Raw genomic sequence first — 21,289 nt, forward strand, 5'->3', positions numbered from 1 at the left:
AATCCCAAACGCAGTCATTGTTAGTGGGCTAACACAAACAGGAGACCAAGATGAACAGGTTATTGACTTCCTTAAAGAATATGGGTCTATCAAAAGAACCGTTTTAGTTGATGAGGATGAATCTGAATTTTACCAAAACCTGATCGTTGAGTACACGCACGGCGCAGCTCTAGAAACACTAAGTGGAATACTGCCATACGAATTTGCCTTGCAAGATAATCCCTCTGTTGTTTACAGCATCAGAGCTTTGAGCAGTGCGTACCAAGCTAAAGTGAGTGGTAATATTACCAAAACTTACCTGTCCGAACTTAAGGCCTTAGCTGAACTTAGCGGTGCTGAGTATGGATGTGTGCTTAAGAGAGCGATGTCACAGATTAGTAAAGATATTGAAGCAATGAGCTCTGTATCAGAGGAAGTTCCCCTTACCCATGCTGAAACCCCCACTGAGACCCAGCAGACCTTTACCTCCACTGAACAGCACCCCCCTGTCTCATCCTCAAACACCGCTCACAGAAATTATGGCCTTCCTTCCCCTGGCACCATCCCAACCAACAGTGTGGGTACAACCCCTTCACTTTCAGCAAATGAAATGAATCCACCAGAAGTTCAAAAGGTTGTGGTTGAACACATTGTAAGGAGCGAAGCAATCAACCCTTGCTTTCAGCCCCAATTAAGGCTCCGCTCCTTCTCTGGAAAGACTCCCAGGCCCAATAATGAGACTGATTATGACACCTGGCGCTCCCATATTGAACTGCTGCTAAATGATCCTAACATACTTCCCCTTCAGATCACCAGGAAGATTGTAGAGAGCTTGCTTCCACCTGCAGCTGACGTGGTCAAAGGACTACGGCCCAATTCACCCCCTGTAGCTTTCCTGCAGCTACTTGATTCGGCTTTTGGCGTGGTTGAGGATGGGGAAGAACTTTTTGCACGTTTCTTAAACACGTTCCAGAATCCAGGGGAGAGTGCTTCCGCTTACCTTCATCGGCTGCAGGTAGCATTAAACCTTGTAGTAAAAAGGGGTGGGGTTGCACCAGGAGAAGTTGACAGACACCTTCTAAAGCAGTTCTGTAGAGGGTGTTGGGACAGTGTTCTGCTCTCTACTCTGCAGCTTGAACAGGCGAGAAGTCACCCGCCTTCATTTGCAGAGCTCCTGCTGATGTTGCGCACAGAGGAAGACAGGCAGCAAGCAAAAGCCAGCCGCATGAGGAAACATATAGGTGCCACAAAACGAGTCCAAGTTCAGTCTCAGAGTGCATGTGCGTGCGCAGACCCAAAGGAGAAACCACAGGTTTGTCCCAGTGCCATTGAAACCCTTGTGAAGCAGGTTGCCACCCTGCAGAGCCAACTGACCTCTTTCATGGCAGAGAAAAAGAAGGATAGAAAAGGTACCGCACAGAAACCCCAGAGCCGAACACCAGACAAACCAAATGCAAATATGCAAACCCAGATAAGAACAAAGCAGATGAACAAACCCCGGCCCTGGTACTGTTTTAAGTGTGGAGAGGATGGGCATATCTCCTCCACGTGTACCGAAGCTCCCAATCCTGCTTTGGTGGCTGAAAAACGGAAACAGTTAGAGAAGAGACTAAGTGAGTGGGAGATGCAAGCTAACCCCAGCTTACAGTTAAACGACTAACGGCTCCTGTGGTGGGACAGACAGGGGCTGAGGCAAATCAATGTCCCCCAGCTTTAACCCTCATAGTCAACTCGCAAGCATGCACCAGCATTGAACAATCAGACAATAGCCCCTCATTCAAGTTTCCTAAAGGACTCATCGGTACGAAAAGTACGGCTTTTGTGGATATAAAAGATCAGGAAGTTACCTGTTTGCTCGACACAGGCTCACAAGTAACGACTATTCCACAGTCATTTTACGAACGACATCTCTCAGGACAGGAGATCAAACCACTCCATAACCTCTTAGAGGTAGAAGGGGCAGCAGGACAGTCTGTCCCCTACTTGGGGTACATTGAATTAGCTGTAACTTTCCCGAAAGAGTTTGTTGGAGCACCAATTGAAGTGAACACACTTGCATTAGTGGTCCCAAATCTTAACACCATTACAGAACCCCTTGTGCTTATAGGCACCAACACCCTTGATGTCCTTTACAGCATCTGTTCTGAATCTGGGGTTAAACATCAGCCTATCCCACACGGCTATCGAGCAGTCCTTAAAGTACTCGAAGTTAGACACAACCAAACAACCCATCCTGAGCCCCAAGGTGTTGTGAAATTACTGGGGAAGAATGCTCAAATTGTTCCAGCTGGCCAAACCGTCGTGCTTGAGGGAGTTTCCCCTGTTAGTGGATTCCAGAATGAGAAATCTGTTCTGATCGAACACCCAAACTTACCCTCCTTGCCAGGTGGCTTGCTTGTAAAGGCCAGCCTGGTTGATCTTCCCCTCCGGCGACCCTATAAGTTACCAGTCATAATTTGTAATGAATCTGATCATGATGTTGTCATTCCCCCAAAGAGCACAATAGCCCAAATGCATACTTACCAGACCATCTTGTTAAAGCAGCACAATGCAGAGTCAGCTGAACCATCCAAAAAGACAGCGGTAGCAGAGCCCTCCCAAAAGTCCACTCTGAGCTTTAACTTCGGTGAGTCCCCTATCCCGCCTGTGTGGAAAGAACGCATCACAGAGAAATTAAATAACATGCATGACGTGTTTGCAAAACATGATACAGATTTTGGTCGAACAGGCAAAGTGACGCATCATATAAAACTCTCAGACGACACTCCTTTCAAACAGCGCGCACGACCAATCCACCCTCAGGATATTGAGGCAGTTCGAAACCACATCCAGGAGCTCCTTGATGCAGGAGTCATCAGAGATTCATAGTCTCCATTCTCATCACCAATCGTGGTTGTGAGAAAGAAAAATGGCCAAGTCCGCCTGTGCATAGACTATAGACGGTTGAACCTCCAGACCATAAAGGATGCGTATTCTCTCCCAAAGCTAGAGGACACATTCTGTGCGCTCAATGGCTCTCAGTGGTTTTCTGTCCTCGATTTAAAATCCGGCTTCTACCAGATAGAGGTTGAAGAGGCAGATAAGCCAAAAACAGCTTTCGTGTGCCCACTCGGCTTCTGGGAGTTCAACCGGATGCCTCAAGGAGTGACTAACGCACCTAGTACGTTCCAAAGGTTAATGGAGAAATGCATGGGGGACATGCACTTGAAAGAAGTGTTGGTTTTTCTTGATGACCTAATCATATTCTCCAAGACCCTTGAAGAACACGAGGAGAGGTTGACGAAGGTGCTATCCCGTCTCAAAGAGTTTGGCCTCAAACTTTCCCCAGAAAAGTGTGTCTTCTTTCAGACATCAGTCCGATACCTTGGTCATGTGGTGTCTAGAAATGGAGTACAAACTGACCCAGAAAAAACTGCTGCTCTCAAGACTTGGCCCGTCCCTGAGAGCCTGCGAGAATTAAGATCTTTCCTCGGGTTCGCTGGGTACTATAGGAGGTTTGTTAAGGGTTATTCCAACATTGTGAAGCCCCTCCATGAGTTAACCTCTGGCTACCCACCTTCCCAAAAGAGAGCTAAAGTGACAAAAAGATCAGAATACAGAGACCCAAAAGAGCCCTTTGGGGAGCGATGGACCCCTGCTTGCCAACAAGCATTTGAGACTGTAATCGAAAAACTTACCACCGCCCCTGTGCTAGGTTTTGCAGATCCTCAGAAACCTTATGTACTGCACACTGACGCCAGCACCACTGGACTTGGTGCAGTTTTGTACCAGGAACAGGAGGGCCAGTTGAGAGCGATTGGATATGCGAGCAGAGGGTTATCACGGAGTGAAAGTCGCTACCCGGCGCATAAATTAGAATTCTTAGCGTTAAAGTGGTCAGTCACCGAAAAGTTTGCAGATTATCTATATGGTAATCAGTTCACTGTTGTAACTGACAGTAATCCGCTAACTTACATATTGACCTCAGCTAAACTGGATGCGACGAGCTACAGATGGCTGGCAGCACTGTCCACATTCTCGTTCAAGCTTCTCTACCGACCTGGGAAACAGAACGGTGATGCTGATGGTCTGTCACGCAGGCCACACGGAGCCTTGGAGGATGACCCAAAGTCACAGAAAGAGAGGGAACGCATTTTCCAGTTCACCAAAGACCATCTCTCCGACCCAGATAATGCCAATGTTGTTAATGAGGAGGTTATACAAGCAATCTGTGAAAGACAACTTGTTTACAGCACCCAGGTCGATGACAGTAACGCTGGAAACATTGTTTTAGTCGAATGCCTTGCCGTCTCTGCAGATGCAATGCCTCAATGCTATCAACAAGCAGACCAGTCTGGTGAACTTCCTGCCATCCCTCACCTGTCTGAAGCAGAACTGGTGGATAGACAAAGGGCCGACCAGTGTATAAAGCACGTCATTTCCCAAATTGAGACAGGTGACACACCACCCCCTACCTTGCGAAATGAACTTCCTGATCTCCCTTTCTTTTTAAGAGAATTAAGCCGCTTTGAACTTGTGAATAATGTCTTATACAGACGACGCCAAGAAGGTCCCAAAACAACGTACCAGCTTGTCCTCCCAGCTGAGCTTCGTGACGCAGTTTTGACTAGCCTCCATGACCATATGGGTCATATGGGAGTTGACCGCACATTGGACCTTATTCGGACCAGGTTCTATTGGCCAAGGATGGCTGTGGATGTGGAGAGGAAGGTGAGGACTTGTGGCAGGTGTGTGCGGAGGAAAGCACTTCCAGAGAGAGCTGCACCCCTAGTAAATATCAAGACCACAAGACCCCTTGAGCTTCTATGTATGGATTTCCTTTCCCTTGAACCTGACCGAAGTGGAACTAAAGACATCCTTGTGATTACGGATCACTTCACGAAATTTGCTGTGGCTATTCCCACTTCCAACCAAAAGGCCCGTACAGTGGCAAAGTGTTTGTGGGAAGACTTTATGGTGCACTATGGAATGCCAGAGAAGCTACACAGTGACCAGGGACCAGATTTTGAATCCCGCACGATAAAGGAACTCTGTCGAGTAGCCGGCATTCAAAAGGTGAGGACAACACCCTACCATCCCAGGGGCAACCCTGTGGAGAGATTTAATCGCACCCTACTCAATATGCTTGGCACCCTCCAGAACCAAGAAAAGTCCCATTGGCGTGATTTTGTCAGACCCCTTGTCCACGCCTATAACTGTACTAAAAACGATGTGACGGGGTTCACACCTTATGAGCTGATGTTTGGGCGCCAGCCCCGCCTACCAGTCGATCTGGCATTTGGACTACCGCTGCCTGGCAAGCAACACACATCACACTCCGAATATGTGCAGAATCTTAAATCACGGCTTGAGGAGAGCTACAAGTTAGCCATGAGTAATGCTGCAAAGACTGCACACAAGAACAAAACACGGTTCGACAGACGAGTGATCGCCTCAGACTTGGATTCTGGAGACCGAGTGCTAGTCCGGAACGTCCGCATCCGGGGGAAGCATAAGATCTCAGACAAGTGGGAGTCTACCGTCCACGTAGTAGTGAACAGGGCAGGTACCCTACCTGTCTATACTGTCAAGCCCGAGGTCAGTAATGATCCATTAAGAACTCTGCACAGGGACTTACTCCTCCCATGTGGATTTCTACCTATGGAGGAAAGCAGCAAGTCTGCCAAACAACCTGCGAAGCGCAGAATAGCAACTCGTGCAAATCCTGTTCTGGATGCTGACCTTTCAGAGGAGGAAGAGGATGAATCCATCCCAGCCCATTGGTTCAGTGAGGTCTCAAATGTGTTCATCCCCACGGTCCATGAAGGTCTAGTACAGCCCAGGGAATCCCTGTCTAATGAAAAACATAGACAGTATACCGTATCTCCAGGTCCCTGTTCTGTCAAGAGCCCAGTAAATGCCCAGACCGTGGATTGCTCCCCTGAACTGTCTAGTCCATCGGATATGTCTACCGATGCCCCAGTCAGTCCCCTGAGGTCCCGTAGATCTACCAACTATTGCAGTAATACAGAACACTTACTTACTGAAAGCATCGCCCCAATCGACCAAGTATCTGAAACAAACCCTATTAAAAGTAACCTACCTGATACCCACTTACCTGAAGTGCATCCTGTGGAGAAAGAGACCATACTTGACACTGTCAATGACATCTGTAATGGACAGCAGTCTGTGTCTCCTGACATGTCAGAGCATGAGGAGGAAGTAGACAGAGTAAAGACTGAGGAAAGAGGGAAAACGGAAATGGATGGAACCGAATCCAGAGAGGAAGCAGAGAGAATGGCAGTCACAGATGCTCCTGTCAGGAAATCTGGAAGGGAACGTCAACCGTCAAGGCGACTGGATTATCCTGAACTCGGAAACCCATTGGTCACAGTTGTTAAATCATTTCTCCATGGGTTGACCACTGTGTTATCCGATGTCTTGAATGAAGATCAAGTAGTCTCTGCACCTTTCCTCCCAAACTCTCCTCAGATAAAGCACATTTGAGCTCTTCCATGTACAGGGACGTACATGAATTCAGGAGGGGAGAGTGTAACCAGGTCTTAAAATCAAGTCTCGGCATAATAATCCCTTTCATAAAGTTAATCGAGTCTTGAGATAAATGTTATAAGCTAATTAATCAAAGTAGATTTTCTATGTATTAAGAGGAAAAAAACGTCATCTACAATAAGTGATCAAATGCATAAGAAGATAGAAAAAGAGCGATTTTCCCCTGGAAAAACTGTTCGCACTACAATTCCCATGCTCCTTTTTGTGAGGAGCTGACCAATCACTGAACTCCAAGCTTCAGGTGATCGAGCTCCGCCTTGACTTCCTGTTAGTTACTTCCTGACTGAAAGACCGCATGGCTGTTTCGTTGCCTAGTTGAATTCTGAAAAATTGCCATCCATAGGAGAGCGCGATCGGCGGACGGCTGCCGCTGATCAGACAGCCAATATAGAGAGACCCACTCATTGACTCAACGGTCAGGTTTTTTTGCCAGATTCATTCCAGCACATGGACCGGAAGTCATGCCAGACCTGGAGTTGAAGCCTTCCGGTTGAATTGGGATTGGACGTTCGTAGTCTGAAACCCCGAAGGATTCCCAGCATACGTTGGGTGGCGAGCCACGGACCCACGAGCATAAGTCTATGCGCAGTCTCACTTTCCCTCCTTCACGGATTGTGTGGTAGGATCCACGAGCATTGGCATACTGATACTGTTGCGACACTGATTCAACCAAAGAAAAAAAAGGGCCCCAACGAGCAATAAGACTGTTTTTGGAACTGGGTTTTTATTTCTTTTGTTTTAAGGGAAACTTATGCCGGCTTTATTATTTTTCTTATTTCTTTATGTGCATTCTCTGAACCAAATTGTTACACTGGTTGTTATTGTTCCTTTTTGTTAAACAAAGAATGATCGCAATAACACAAATTACTGGTTTCTGTCTTTATTGATGTCAAACCCCTGGCTCTTAAAGATTTAGCATCTTCTGTTACTGGTCCAGATACTATTGAAGATAACTGATTAACTAATTACCTGTTACTATATCGTGTAGAGGGTTACAATTAACTAAAAATGGGAATAGTTAACCCAAAGTGTAATATTTTGTCATAATTTACTACTAGTATTTCCAAACCTGTATGACTTCATTGATTCAATAGAACACCAAAGGTTTAGCAGAATGTCCAAGCTGCTCTCTTCCTTACAGTGGAAGTATATGGGGACCAGAGTCTGTCAAGCCCCAAAAAAGCACCAGAAAACATCATATAAAATGTAGTTAATGCAACTCATACACGACAGTCCAAGTCTTCTGAAGCCATGAGATGGCTTTATGCGAGTAATTGACTTCTTATTCACTAAGAATCCTTGCAAATATCTAGGTTTTTGGGTGAACTATTCCTTTAAGGCAGAACACATTAAATAAGGAGGGGAACTGTTTGAGGTGTGGCACTTTCTTCATGACCGATTGCCTTACTGCTTCCGGCAATTCATTCAGTATGCAACACCCCACTTATTCACAGTAGTTTATGTCTGGAGATGGCGTTTTCAGGCTTTAGGTCAAATCTCAGCAGGGTTAGGGTTGTGTAGCTCTCACTCTGAAATGTCACACTGTTTCTGAATAGTGGATGAAAACCAGATCACAGTATAAATAATGGTGTAGTGGATGACGTTACTTCAGCAGGAGGTGTACAGTTCAAATGTTTGGGGTCACTAATATTTTTTTTAAAGGGGTGGTTGATTTCCCCTTTTTACAAGATGTAAAATAAGTCTCTGATGTCCCCAGAATGTGTATGTGAAGTTTTAGCTCAAAATACCCCACAGATCATTTTTATAGCATGTTTAAATTGTCACTTTTTGAGGGTGAGCAAAAACATGCCGTTTTTGTGTGTCCCTTTAAATGCAAATGAGCTGCTGCTCACAGGGTGGAGCTTCAAGAGCTTCAAAACCGGAGTCGGACAATGATGGAGAGACTAAAGAAGAAGTGACAACATGTAGCATGCAACAAGATGTTTCTGAATGGTTAGTTGGTGAATTTATGTAGATGATGTGAAGTTAACTATCTTCAAGTCATTGATTAGCATATTCTGTCATGATAATCTATAAATTCTCAACATGGCCTCACCCCCTTTGTTGTGTGTTCCCAGGAGCGGGGTTTATGTACATTTCAGGGTTAGTGATGTCACTAACCCGGGAGGAGACTCAGGTAGTCCTTAAAAAGCTAGTTCTTTAAAGGAAAATATCTCCCTTTGCTTTGAACTTTGACGGTGTAACTTTGCAGATATTGTTTATGCTCAAACAGCAACATTAAACACTAACTACAGTTTAAAAAGTGAAATCATAAATCAACCACCCCCTTAAAGAAAGGAATACTTTTATTCAGCAAGGATGCATTAAATTGATCAAAAGTGACAGTGAAGATATTTATATTGCTACATAAGATTTCTTTTTCAAATAAATGCTGTTTGTTTGTACTTTAATCAAAGAATCCTGAAAAAATGCTTCATGGTTTCCATATAGAAAACTATTAAAGAAATGTTTCTTGAGCATCAAAACAGCATATTGGAATGATTTCTGAAGGATCATGTGACACTGACTAGAGTAATGATGTTGAATAATTTACATTTTAAATGACTTTACAAAAGTAGAAAACAGTATTATTATAAAAACCATAAAAAAATCATACTGACCCCGAACCTTTAAAAAGTAGTGTATATTGCATTTAGAATACACAGCTACTTTTGAATGCCAGGATATCAGTGCAGTTTACATTTACCAGCAATGCATAACCGAGTGGCCAATCAGATTAATTCTTCAGCCACGCCAGCCTGCTGAAGCCACACCCACCTGCTAGCTTTGGTCGCCTTTGAAAGATGTTGTTTGAGATTTGAGATGCCCTTTATTGGTATCAGTAACATTTTGAATTTGAAAGCTGCTTTTAGATCATAAAGTTGTGTTTTCTTGTCTCTCTGCAGGCCAGTGTGTGTGACTTTGGTGTTTAGCAGTAAAGGACAGCGGTATCTGAGAGTGGGGCTCGCTGTGCCTCTCTTCGGCTCTTTGGCATGTGTGCGCAGGATGGTGGCAGATGAGGGCAAGATCTCTCCTGATCAGGTGACAGGTGCACACACAGCATCACACAGACAGACCTCATGCCTGCAAACAATATATTACCTGACCAAACCATCTGCCCTCTCCCACTGCTACAGTGATTGTTGGATGGTAATACAATGGGAATTTGATGCACACCATGATACTGAATAATTACCATAATACTGTATTATATACATACAGTATTATGGTATTTGCATGGTACTCCAATACCAATATAAAGATGCCATGGTACTTTAATATGCAGTACCTAAATGCACATTTTTTAATACTAATTTAATATGATAATGCTTTTTAAGATGATTATTTAATTGTTTTATTTATTTATTAGTCAACATTTGAATGTCTAAAATGTAACAGAACTTATGACATATTAATACATGTGAATTATTTAAATAATAAAAATAAATGATGTGCTTAGTTTTATCTTTATGCGATGATAATATCCTGCAACAATTGAGTAATTTTATTCAATTTTAAAAAATGTAATTCTTTGCTCTACTAGGTAATATTGACCGAGATCTACACAGCAGGTTTCCAGCGCTCGTTCTTTGATGACGATGACTTGACCAGCATAGCAGAGAGTGACATCATCTATGCTTTCCAAGCCCCGCCCCTTTACATCAGGGGTGGATCTGCACGAATCTCAGGTACATATTGCCAAGTTTGAGGATGTTTTTGAGGATTAAGGTTTTTTCAACAACATCCAAATATAAGAGTTGTTTTTATGACTGACATTACACATGTATATTGATATTTAGGTATAGAATTAGATTTAGAATGGATTAAATTGCTGTATAAGTTCCTCTGGTCCTTTTTGGTTCAGTATGCCCTGATGATAGGCCTGAACAGGGGCCATGATTTGTATAGTGTGGCCAAGTCTATGTTCACTAGGGTTGGGCAAAATTCATAACTGGCTAACCTTCAAATTCATGAGAATGTGAATTGAATTGGCAACACAGGATTGACAGGAAAGGTGATGTTACACAGGGCAACTTTTTGAGCAATGTTGCCGTCAACGGGCAACCAGGTGAGACACACGGCAACTAATTAGGGCAATGTATTGGTTCTCTCAAAATCGTTCCACAACATTGCTCAAAAAAGTTGCCCTGTTTATCATCATCTAAAGAATAATCTTACAGAAATACACAAATTTATAATTTAAATTTAAATTAAATTCTTCACTGCCACACAAAGGTTTTGCAACAAAGTATAAATATTTAAATCATTAATTATTACTTAGTGATACATTTTTTTATCCCCTACATATTTTTTATTATTTTAGTAATTTTATATATTTCTGTTTAAATATATTTTTCTTAACTCAAAACAGTTTACATATCACAACTTTTAAAATGTTCAAAACATTTTTCATACAACTAAAAAACCAAACTTTTGGCTAGATTAGAGCATTTTGGGAAATTAATCAATTAATTCAATACAATGAAATATTTATCAATTACAAATTTCTGTAGATTTATAATCTGGTCATTTAAATTGAAACATTAAAGAAATGGTTCACACATGTAGTTTGAGTTTCTTTTAATTTTATTTGAATTTAATTCAAAATAAAATGTAACTCAAAATTCAAATTTGAATTGTAACTTATTAGGTGTAACTTAACGAAGTGTAACTTTGTCAGTTGTCAACGTGTTTTGTATTGGTACAATGTCGGTAGTACAATATGTAAATTAACATATTCTCCATTCTTTCTCCTTGTTAAGCAGAACGTATACTTAGTTTTTTTACGCATATCTTGCAAAGTATACTTCTTTTGACTCGTACGTGTACACCAGCATTCGATTTATTCACAGTTTTGAGCAATTTCTCGCCATGAGTTACAACCCATGTAAATATCTTTGTATTCTTTCATGCTAGAGTTGTACAGATGAGGGTATTTTCTAACCTTTTCGCACATCTCTCGTCTATGTAGGTCTCCATTTTCGCTGTAGCTTGCATGTGTTCCATCAATGTGTTGTTCTTCGACTACCTTGTGAATCGACGCCCCCAGGGCATGGTTGCCGCCTTGTGGATAAACTACAAATGCAAAAATAATTAAATGCGCATGTGCAACCTGAGCGAACAAAGTACACGTGGTTACAAAAATCTGACGGTGCAGTCTTCTGATGACGAAATTCGCATCTCACGCACTTTACGCTGACGCACGCGTATGCATAAAAAGTGAAGAATACTTGGGCCTTTACCTGGGCCGAAAAATTTACTTTATTTGTCAACAAAGTCTGAAAAAACGTGTCATCTGACGGACGTTTGATAGCTCCGTGGCTTTTCGTGAAAACAACAGTTCCTTTTCCGGTTTTCCCTTCCGTTTGGCCTAAAACACTGTGTTCGTGGTGGTTATCTAGTTTGAAATGTTGGCTACAAGGTTTTTCAGATTTACCTCTTTAATTCTGAATGAAGCACAGAAACCCTGAAGTTCACAATGCAGTCAGCACTACAGCTCTGAAAACACACTTTTTATACAAATCAAAACTTCAACAGGGCATATCAAATATAAATGCCTTTGTGAAACTAGGTTCTATCCAGTCTCGTTAGGTAATTCATCTGTTGGGTTCAGGTGGTTTGCCGTGTGCAGTGGAGATCTGTGGAGAGCAGAGGTGTTTAATTAACAATCTCACAGTGTTACTCTTGAGTGATAACCTTAAACGCACTCAGTAGGGCTCGTAGAGTGAGAAGAAAGAAGAGCGATTGCACCCACTTAAAGTCAGCTCAGGTCATTCCGATACCTTCTCATTCTTCATTTTGAAAACCGGATATGAAAAGACCTTGAGACAGAATCCTGCACAGCCATCCTGATGTTCAGCCATAAAAACATCCCTTCTTGATTATAAAGCCAGACAGGCCTCCATCTGTCCATGATGGCACATGTGACCTTCCTGTTGTAATGTGTAACGTTCTTGCTGATCGACATTGTCAAGTTGATTTCCCATAAATCGCAAAGCGGAGACATAGGCCAGCCTGAATGCAAATCAAAGTGAATTATTGAAAGGGTGAGCTTGCTGCTTAATATTTTGGATATATTTGGAAATCGTGATATAATTTTTTCATGATTCATTGATGAATAGAAAGACCAAAAGAACAGCATTTATTTGAAATAGAAATCTTTTGGAAAATTATAAATGTCTTTACTGTCACTTTCGATCAATTAAATGCATCCTTGCTGAATAAATGTATTAATTTCTTTCAACATTTAAAAAAAAAAAGACCCCAAACTTTGAATAGGAGCAAAGTTATTTCTTTTGAAAAGTACTATCATTATGACTCTTTTTCCGACACAGCAACGTTGGCTTAACCAATCCGCTTGTTAAGTCGTGACGTAAGGAATGCTGTTTCCGGGTCTAAGCCTCTACTCGCTTCACTTGAGAATACTATCTCAACAGCCGTTTATGAGCACTATTCATATTACACATTTATGCTAAGCATTTAAAAACGTGCGGTGTACACTAAAGTCTCCGTGCTCACGGCATCCCAGACACAAATATTTTAACGATTTATAAAAGATGAATCACTGTATGGCCATCTGGGATAAAGGGACAAATGGAGATAAAGATTAGTATTATAATTCTTTGATAGTATTACATCACATTTGTGTGTGTATATTAGCAACATTTGTTGTTTTCTTGGGGCATCTGGTAGAGCGTTTGGACCCAGAAGCTGTGACGCATGATATCAGACTTAAGCGGATATCATGAGTTTGAGGGGGAACTATTTGTTTGTCCAACGAGAGGCATCTTTAAAAATTTCAAAGTTGCAGTTCTGTTCGGGGATGTTCAAGGCGCAAAAAAACCCCACCTGTCACCTTTAAAATATGTGTCTCTTTTGTCCTTGATAAATTACTTATGGAAAATAAATAATACACCAGTCTCTAGCTTTTTTTGTTGGTTTGTTCTGGGTACTTATTTTTATGTTTCTTTATGGCTGCTGCCCGGTCATACTTTTATTAGGGGGAAAAAAAACATCTGAAAGCTTGACATCCATTTAGTATGTATGTGTATGTGTGTCTGAGTGAAGGCATACACCCCAGTGTGTTCTGTCTGCTGTCTGCTGTGCTCTATTTGCATGTCTCCATCTGTCTCTCTCTCTCTCTCTCTCTCTCTCTCTCTCTCTCTATCTGTGCGTATGTCACCTTGTTTTGTAGCACAATAAAGTTTGACATTATTCGGCTATATGGAGCTGCAGACAGTGTTAGAAGTTGACCTCTACCTCTCCTTGGCTTTCCGTCTCTTCGCAGGGTTCCACCACAGTCTTCCGTCCTCTCCGTACACCTTGTCTGGGCCGGAGGGTCACAGACTGGCTGCGTCTGGAGCGCTGTCCTCTGAGTTCCTGAACCAGGCCGATGGGATGGTGAAGATCTTGCTGTTGGTGTGTAATGCAGCCGGAACAGGACAGCAGGCAGTGAGGTACCCCACAAAATACCAACTTTTTTGAGGTTGCAGATCTGGACTTTCGACACCAAACGTATGTAGGTTTGAATCTCATATAAAAGTCTTCACTGTTATGACGTTCAATATTCATCAGTTCAACCCAACCTGTGTGAACTTGTTAACGCTTACACAGTTCGTTGATTTTAGTCTTATTTTTGTTGTCTTTTAAAGAAAATATTCTTAACATTTTGTCAATATTTCGTCATGACATATTCATTCATTTTTGTACATTTTTGCCATCTAATTTTTATCAACAGAAATTTTAGTTGACAAGAAGATGCAAAATTAAACCAAATATTCAAATATACATATATAAACGTATCTAATTTTAATAAAATTTTAGTTGACAAGAATGTGCAAAGTTAATCCTAATTCTCGCGATATTTTTGTCAACAGCATGTTTTATATTATCAATATAAACTATCCCATTCAAAAGTTTGGGGTTGATAAGATTTTTTTAAATGTTTTTAAAATAAGTCTGTTATGCTCAACAAGGCTGCATTGATTTTTTTGAATATTATGAAATATTATTATAATTTAAAATAAGTGTTTTCAACTTGTATGTAGTTTATTCCTGTGATGGTAAAGCTGAATTTTCAGCATCATTACATTCCAGTAATGCTCCTTCAGAAATCATTCCGATATGATGATTTGATGATCAAGAAACATTTATGATTATTATCAATGCTGAAAACAGTTAATTAGGTTCTTTGATTAATAGAAAGTTCAAAAGTAACAACAGCATTAATTTGAAATAGAAATGTTCTGTAACAAATTAAAAGTCTTTACTCTCACTTTTGATCAATTCAATGTGTCCTTGCCAAGCGGCAACCTCCCCCAGTTTCTCTCGAAGCCAATACGGAAGTGACTTAAACTGCATTTCATCAACTGGCCACTAGGGCCAGAAGGGAGCAGAATCTCATTGAGCCCCATGTAAAAATTCCCAACATTACAGCAGAAGAAAACTTGTTTACAGCCTGGTACAAATTGTGGTTTTGGTTTATACGGCTAATTTTGCCCTTCATGACAACTGTGAGGGGGGTGAATTTTTTTATAACTCATTCATTTACATTATATAAAGCCTTAAAGAGTAACTAAACCCTAAACCAACTTTTTTTTAGTTAATGATCTGCAAGACTGGGGCTTTATTAGTGCTGTTCATTGATTCGAGTAAATGTTTTGACATTTGGGTATAAAGTGTTTTAATTCTATAATATATGGTGTAAAACAAGTGCTGCCCTCTTAAGCTTGAACGGTGGCTACTCTAGTTGAATTTTCCTATTGGACGTTGTAGGTCATCGTGGCGTATGATGGTTCCAACAGCTCACTACCCACACCCCTGGAACGAGCTCACCACGCCCTAAGAAATGTTTTCCCCAATCACATGATGAGAATGGCTTCACTCCAGAATGAACTCTCATGTTACATGAAGTACATGTGAAAGTGACATTACAAATAAAACTCACTTGACACTTGCTATCAACATTCTAATGAAGAAAATACGGTTAAATAATGCAGTTGTCAGTACACGTCAGGCTTTTCTTGCAATATTTTTGCCGCCCGTCATGTGTACAGATACTTTTCATACACGAGACGCGCTTTCAAACCTTGACACGCAAGTGGTTGCCGCGGTAACGAACAACAATACCGTAACGCGCTTCGTACAGTCTAACTTTTATTTGAGGAAATCTTTATAATAGGCTATTAGGTTTGAACTTATTGGTCCTGCGCTGCTTATTGATTCAGTTAATTTGAATAAAAATACCTTGCATGTATCTGATCTATTTTTAGTGGCATTCAGAATAAGGATTTGACAGTTCATTCTCTCTTGCACTGCTGCTTCGCTAGCATCGTCGGCATCGGGAGTTAACGCAGTTTGAGCCAGCGGCTCGAATTGATAAGGCTCTGACCCTGTGTCTACAGACAAGTCACTCTCCTCCACTTCAGGTGAAGGTGGGGGAGAAAAGTCCTCTACTTCGAATGACCGCTCTGTTGCAAAGCTACTGGCGTCACTCCTGTCATTCTCCATTTGCGAGTCTGACAGCTGTCAATCAATCCGTCACTGTGGGTCTCAGGTGCGCCCTCGCTCAGCCCCGCCCTCAGTTCGTCCCCTCTGTCTCCGCTGGGCTCTGCCCAGCATTTTTCAAATATTGCCAGTGGGTGGAACTGGGGTTTAGTTACCCTTTAAAGTTCTGCATAATTAAGGGCCGGGCCACTTTAAGTGACAGGTGGAAAGCCATTTATCTGCTGTCTGTTAGTCATCATGTCACCTCAGCTCCACCCACATCCCGCCTCTTTGCCCATTTGCAGTTATCCGGGAGTGACGCACTGCCAAGATGGCAACGGTTGACTTTATGCTTCAAATCTTCTCTACAGATCCCTATGGATGACGTCATGGACACTGCGTCTATATTTGTTTACAGTCTAGGGTCCTTGCTGAATAAAACTAAAAGTATTCATTTCCACCCCCCACATACACACCAAAAAAACTTACTGACCTCAAACTTTTGAATTGTAGTATATATTAAGGTATACAACTATATGACATAAATCATTTTTATATAAATAACGTTTTGTTATTGTTATGATGCACATTATTAATGTTGATACAAATTCATTAACTCACATTTTCACCAGTAATTTTGTTGAATATAGATTAACACTATGGCAGTATATAGAAGTTAGCCAGTCATAACAAAGGTAATTTACAAAAATGAGTCTCAAAGATATGTTTAATTCAAAGGGTCACACAGGGTGGAACCGGCCTGAACTTGCACATTAAGTGGACTTTCTGAGGGCAAAAACATGCTACAAGTGTAAATTATGGCCCCTTTATGCCACAAATATCAATTGTGACAACTTTTACCTCACCTTTTCACTTTTGCTCTAAAAGCTTCTCAAAGATTTTTTGACATTTGTCAAGTCAGAGCGCCCCTTTAGACACACTTTTGACAGTCACTCAGAGATCAATATTCTCTTAGGTGTGAATGCCTCCAGAAATCTAATTTTGTTCCATGGCCTTTTGTGGTGCGAGTTTCTCCCACACTTTAATGGAAGTGATAGAGACATGGAGAGAGAGGGGAGCTTAGAACAGACAGTTGTCTCTTACTGATGAGCTAGAGTGAGTAGATGTCAGGCAGTGATATTTTGATTGATTTTTTTTTCTCTCTAGATACTGAGAAAAGTGATATTGCTATCGCTGTAAAGGGCTATATTTCACCTACAGCTGTAGTGATGGGTTCATTAACTGGGAATGTTTAAATATAGAAACATTCACAACAGGCAGATGCCATAAGGAGCCATCATATAACCCATCACGAGTGTTATTTCACTTTGTGAACATCATAGCTAAAAATACTGTATTAACCATTGTTTTTTTTCTCACGTGTCGCGTTTGGTTATGACACAGTGAAGGCTTATTTGACTGTTTCAGTATTTGCATTGTTGTTAAGTCTGTTGTTAAGTTTTTTTTGTGGATTTTTGTCCATATTTTGTTTAAATTTAATATGATTATTTGGGAATGTCGTTGTATGGCCAGAAGGACTCATGCCATACCCTAGGTTTTTGTGAAACGCCGCCTCTGCAACCAGATATCGTTCCAATTAATGTTTTTATTAGTAGAGCTAGCAAGTGTCAACCACCACATCATGTCTCATGCCATTTAGACGAAGGGGAATTTTTTATTTTATTTTAGCAACCCTCACTTGGGGTCAAAAAGACCAAGAATAGCTTATAAGGCTTATTATATTATTTTGAATAACGGACACTAAAAAAAACATGCACAATAAGAAGAGGAAATGTATTTGGGTCGATTTAATAGGGTACTTTTTTTTCACGTTGACCACAAAGATGGACTTTCTGAAATCACTATACGCCTACAACCTGCCACTAGCCACAAACAAAATCAGTCTGGACACAAATGAGAAACTCTTTGCTGACTTTTTGAACTTTTCCACTATGTTTGATGTTGCACACTCCAAACATCAAAAGAAAGTTCTCCCGCAATATACCTGCTCCTGTGATGATCTTCAAATGACAGCAAAGTCCTTTTGGGTACAAAACTCAATAGGGAACCTGATATTCTTTCCATAATCCATAACTCTTCAGTGCTTTCTGTCTTTGTAAGTGGCCACCTGTAAATGACATTGATTAGAAATAGTTTATCCATCTTAATAATCTTAATGCTTCACATTGTTTTTGTTGTTTTTTGTTGTTGTTGTTGTATTATTTTAATTCATTTTGGTTTTAGTAATCTTAGAACTAAACCTATTTTTTCCAGTTGATTGCCAAGGCAACATTTCTAATTTTCATTTTTATGTTTTTTAGGTTTTTCCATATATATATATATTAATTTCAGCTTTATTTCTATTAACGAAAATATATTTATTTTACTGTTTTTATTTCTGGGGCGTTGTGGCTGGAACGACATACAAAGTATGACAAGTGCAGGTTATGTGTTTTATTTAATGTAAAAATAATTTAAAGTGAGTTTTAATGTCATTTGTCATGACCTTTATAGGCATAGCCTATTGAAAGCCTAGCCTATGTTGGCATGAAAAAATGACTCAGGTATCCAGAGACCCCAGACAATGAAATGTGATTTTGTAACATCATACACAAATGCGAACAAATGTAATATCACTCACTCTATTAATGTTTTTACTCTACATTTGTGCAGTGTTGGAGGGATTTAAGGATTTTTTAAAATTTATATAAATACATTTTTTTTAAATCTTAGACATCAATGCGAGACCATCAACATTTATTTTTGCTACATAATTTGTCCAAAAAAAAATCAGTTACAATGCACACACAATACCCCCCCCCCCCCCAAACCTACATAATAACCCATAAGAAATGAAAAATGGGCTGCCATAAGTTGCTCTCTGTTACATAATTTGTCAAAAATAAATCAGCTACAATGCAGAACACACGCAGAAATTATGAAGTGACACCACTCCAACACATCCACGATGGAGAAGAAACGCAAACAACAAACACACATGTAGCGCACAAAAAACACATATAACACTATTTTGTTCAGGTTTGGCTGTAATGTGTCATAATGGCAAAAAAAATTATACTTCAGGACAAAAACAGCTAAACTTTGAAAGAGTCTTTTTTATTGCTATAATAATTATTTTATGTGTATATGTATATATATTTTAGAATGTCTAAACAAATCTAAATTAAAAAAAATAATGTGAAAAGATATACCCATGAGGAAATGGCAAATGAGCCATTGAAGCCATGCTTTGAAGCCATCTACTGGATGTAGTTGAAATTTCATGTTATTCTAATTTTAAAAGTGTTTGTTCTCAAGTTGTTCTTCCAGTATACCATTACCATGGCACATCGTCCATGTTATCTCCATGAATGAAAATGAGAAATGTGGCTCTTTTTTAAAGTGAATTTTACATAAAAAGTAGGGTTTAAAAAAAAATAAAAAAAATAAAACTTTTTTAAAAAATGTTTTTTTCAATTTATTTATATAAATGATAAAATAAATTATAATAATAATAAATTGTTAACATTAAAACATTAATAAAGTGAGTAATATTACATTTGTTAAAAAAATAATAATAATGTTACAAAATCACATTTTAGTATCATCCCAAACAAATAGCTTGTAAGGGTTACAAATCTTTTTATTTGTTATCCTTGATCAATATGTAATACATTTCTCCCCGCTTTCCTTTCCAGCTGGGCCAAATAAATAATGTTCAACAAGAGCAGCAAAATAGCAATTTAGTCATTGGTTTAGGCTATAAAAATCTTGCCTATAGGTACCATTAATGCAATAATAGCAAATAGATTTGAAAAAGAACAGTTCATTTAAGACCGTTGCAATAGGTCAAAATGCTCTCAAGGGTGAATTTGACCTCCCCAGAACTGTCCTCATCTCATTACTGAGGTAAAATGCTGTTTTATGATTTTTATTTAGTGTCTGCAGCATCAAGCTGAGTGGATGGATAGTTAGTTAGTTTGACAGATAGACAGACACTTTATTGCTTTGTAATTTGTTGTTGCCCGGGGCGAACTGTGACGTTACAAGCATCAAAGCATGTTTGTTCAGATCTCAGTTCTCTCTCTGCCTCCTGTCAGTGAAAACTCAGTAAAAAAAAACTCAGCAGTTGTCTTTGGCTGAGGCGAAACCCAACACAAGTACGTGTTTATCACATTCTGAAAGGCTTGCTTTCCCTCAGCTCACTTTGTTTGTTTTGTCTCCTTTATTTATGCTGTACGGTCCTGTGGCAGAAATCTGGCTAGAAACTTAATCACTAGCCTCCTGTTGCAAAAAAACTAAACTAAAAAGGGTGGGGTGAATTTCAAAAACACTGGAACACGGTGTCCAAATTTAAACAGTAATTTATCTTACAAACATGCGCCTGAAAATGTGACATAATGTTTACAAATAAATTCCAATTGATTTCTGGTAGTGACTAAGACATTTGCATTTAGTAGCCTACATATTTCATCTTTTAAATATGGACTTCTTGGTGGATTACATATTATGTATAATTAATTGTTGTATTTTAGGCCTTGCCTCTAATAACACAAAGTTCAATAACATGTATCTGGATACTTTATGATGCTAACATTGCAATGAAACATTTAACATTAAATTGTTAGTGTAGCCTTTGGTTTAAGTTATCTCAATACAGGGTTATCATAGTTAACTAAAACTAAAACCATAAAAAAGCTTTTAAAATTTTTGTCAGCATGTGATCAATGAACTGTATGTTTTTTCTTAGGCAATAATGGAAATGTTCAGTAGCTTTTTGTAGTAAAAGAAATTAAGGTATATGTGTATATAGAAATTGACCAGCAGCCATATCACCCTGTAGCCCAAGACTGGTTGCCCACTGAGGCTAAGCAGGGTTGTGCCTGGTCAGTACCTGGATGGGAGACCTCCTGGGAAAACTAGGTTGCTGCTGGAAGAGGTTTTAGTGAGGCCAGCAGGGGTGCTCGCCCTATGGTCTGTGTGGGTCCTAACGCCCCAGTATAGTGATGGGGACACTATACTGTAACAAGCACCGTCCTTCGGATGAGACGTTAAACCAAGGTCCTGACTCTCTGTGGTCATTAAAAATCCCAGGATGTCCTTCGCAAAAAGAGTAGGGGTGTAAACCCACATCTTGGCCAAATTGGCCTCTGTCCATCATGGCCTCCTAGTCATCCCCATATACTGATTGGCTTCATCACTGGGTCTCCTCTCCACCAATAAGCTGGTGTGTGTGGTGGACGTTCTGGCGCAATATGGCTGCCATCGCATCATC

General features: G+C 40.2%; 1 protein-coding gene across 2 annotated transcripts in view; it reads left to right on the forward strand.

The window, feature by feature from the left end:
• usp43b (ubiquitin specific peptidase 43b) overlaps positions 1-21,289 on the forward strand; it is a 131,451-nt gene that overhangs the window by 57,439 nt on the left and 52,723 nt on the right. For both annotated transcript variants that reach the window (XM_079829865.1, XM_079829866.1), the window contains exons 5-7: positions 9,435-9,570; positions 10,073-10,217; positions 13,817-13,985. In XM_079829865.1, coding sequence (XP_079685991.1) covers positions 9,435-9,570; positions 10,073-10,217; positions 13,817-13,985 — 450 coding nt within the window. The remainder of the gene's footprint in view (positions 1-9,434; positions 9,571-10,072; positions 10,218-13,816; positions 13,986-21,289) is intronic.

This window comes from Gobio gobio (genome assembly GCF_949357685.1).
Source record: "Gobio gobio genome assembly, chromosome: 1".
NCBI lineage: Eukaryota > Metazoa > Chordata > Actinopteri > Cypriniformes > Gobionidae > Gobio > Gobio gobio.